General features: G+C 41.4%; 1 protein-coding gene across 1 annotated transcript in view; it reads left to right on the top strand.

Annotated features, from left to right (window-relative positions):
* LOC113828202 (UTP--glucose-1-phosphate uridylyltransferase) overlaps nt 1–843 on the top strand; it is a 25,047-nt gene extending 24,204 nt beyond the window's left edge. The window contains exon 12 of the mRNA XM_070123170.1: nt 686–843. Within this exon, the coding sequence (XP_069979271.1) occupies nt 686–793 (108 nt within the window). The 3' untranslated portion in view covers nt 794–843. The remainder of the gene's footprint in view (nt 1–685) is intronic.
* Nucleotides 844–1,143: the final 300 nt, after the last annotated feature.

Genomic DNA, 1,143 nt, shown 5'->3' with positions numbered 1-1,143 from the left:
ACAATATATAAATGTATTTACGTGTCTGTGTCATTGTGTGAACGCATAATTCCATGTGGTCTAATCACCAACATACATGCCCAACATTCCACATAATCCTCCTTTGTATGCTTTTGTCTGCAGTATCTTCCCATACCCCGCAGTTGCGCCGAAAGAGCACCATAATGGAAGCGCGCTGTGCATGTAAGAGAAAAAAAAAGGTACGGGGTATTTAGATAGCCTTTTTTCAACACCTCTTTCTGTGTGTATTTCAGGGAACAGTCATCCACACCCCCTCAAAAACATTCAAACCTAACTTTGATCATATTAAAGTTATTAAAGTTACCACCCCCTTTTTTCAACACCTCTTTCAGCCAACAATCATCCACACTCCCTCAAAAACACTCAAACCTAACTTTAATCATATTAAAGTTATTAAAGTTACCACCCCCTTTTTCAACCCCACTTTCTGTGTGGTTTTCAGGAAACAATCACCCACACCCCCTCAAAAACATTCAAACCTAACTTTAATCATATTAAAGTTATTAAAGTTACCACCCCCTTTTTTCAACACCTCTTTCTGTGTGGATTTCAGGGAACACTCATCCACACCCCCTCAAAAACACTCAAACCTAACTTTAATCATATTAAAGTTATTAAAGTTACCACCCCCTTTTTCCAACACCTCTTTCTGTGTGGATTTCAGGGAACAGTCATCATCATCGCCAATCACGGAGACCGAATAGACATACCCTCCGGTTCTGTTTTGGAGAACAAGATCATTTCGGGAAATCTACGCATTCTCGACCACTGAAGATTCTGATATAGGGATTGGTACTCTAAGTAAATATACAATAATGTGTATTGGGTTCGTTTTATTTCAAGTCCTAGCGAGGGAAATGTGTATTTAAGATGGATACGTCTATACGTGTGTGAGTGTGTTTAGAGGGAGAGGGAGAGAGGGAAGGAGAGAGGGAAGGAGGGAGGGAGAGGGAGGGAGGGAAGGAGGGAGAGAGGGAAGGAGAGGGAAGGAGAGAGAGAGAGGGGGAAGAAGAGGGAAAAAGAGGGAGAGGGAAAAAGAGGGAGAGAGGGAGAGAGAGAGAGAGAAAGAGATAGATAGACAGATAGATAGATAGATAGAGATAGAGATAGATAGATAGATAG

Source organism: Penaeus vannamei, chromosome 6, assembly GCF_042767895.1.
Source record: "Penaeus vannamei isolate JL-2024 chromosome 6, ASM4276789v1, whole genome shotgun sequence".
Taxonomy (NCBI): Eukaryota; Metazoa; Arthropoda; class Malacostraca; order Decapoda; family Penaeidae; genus Penaeus; species Penaeus vannamei.
Note: the sequence above shows the minus strand (reverse complement) of the source record. Positions and strands in the feature narration are given on the sequence as shown.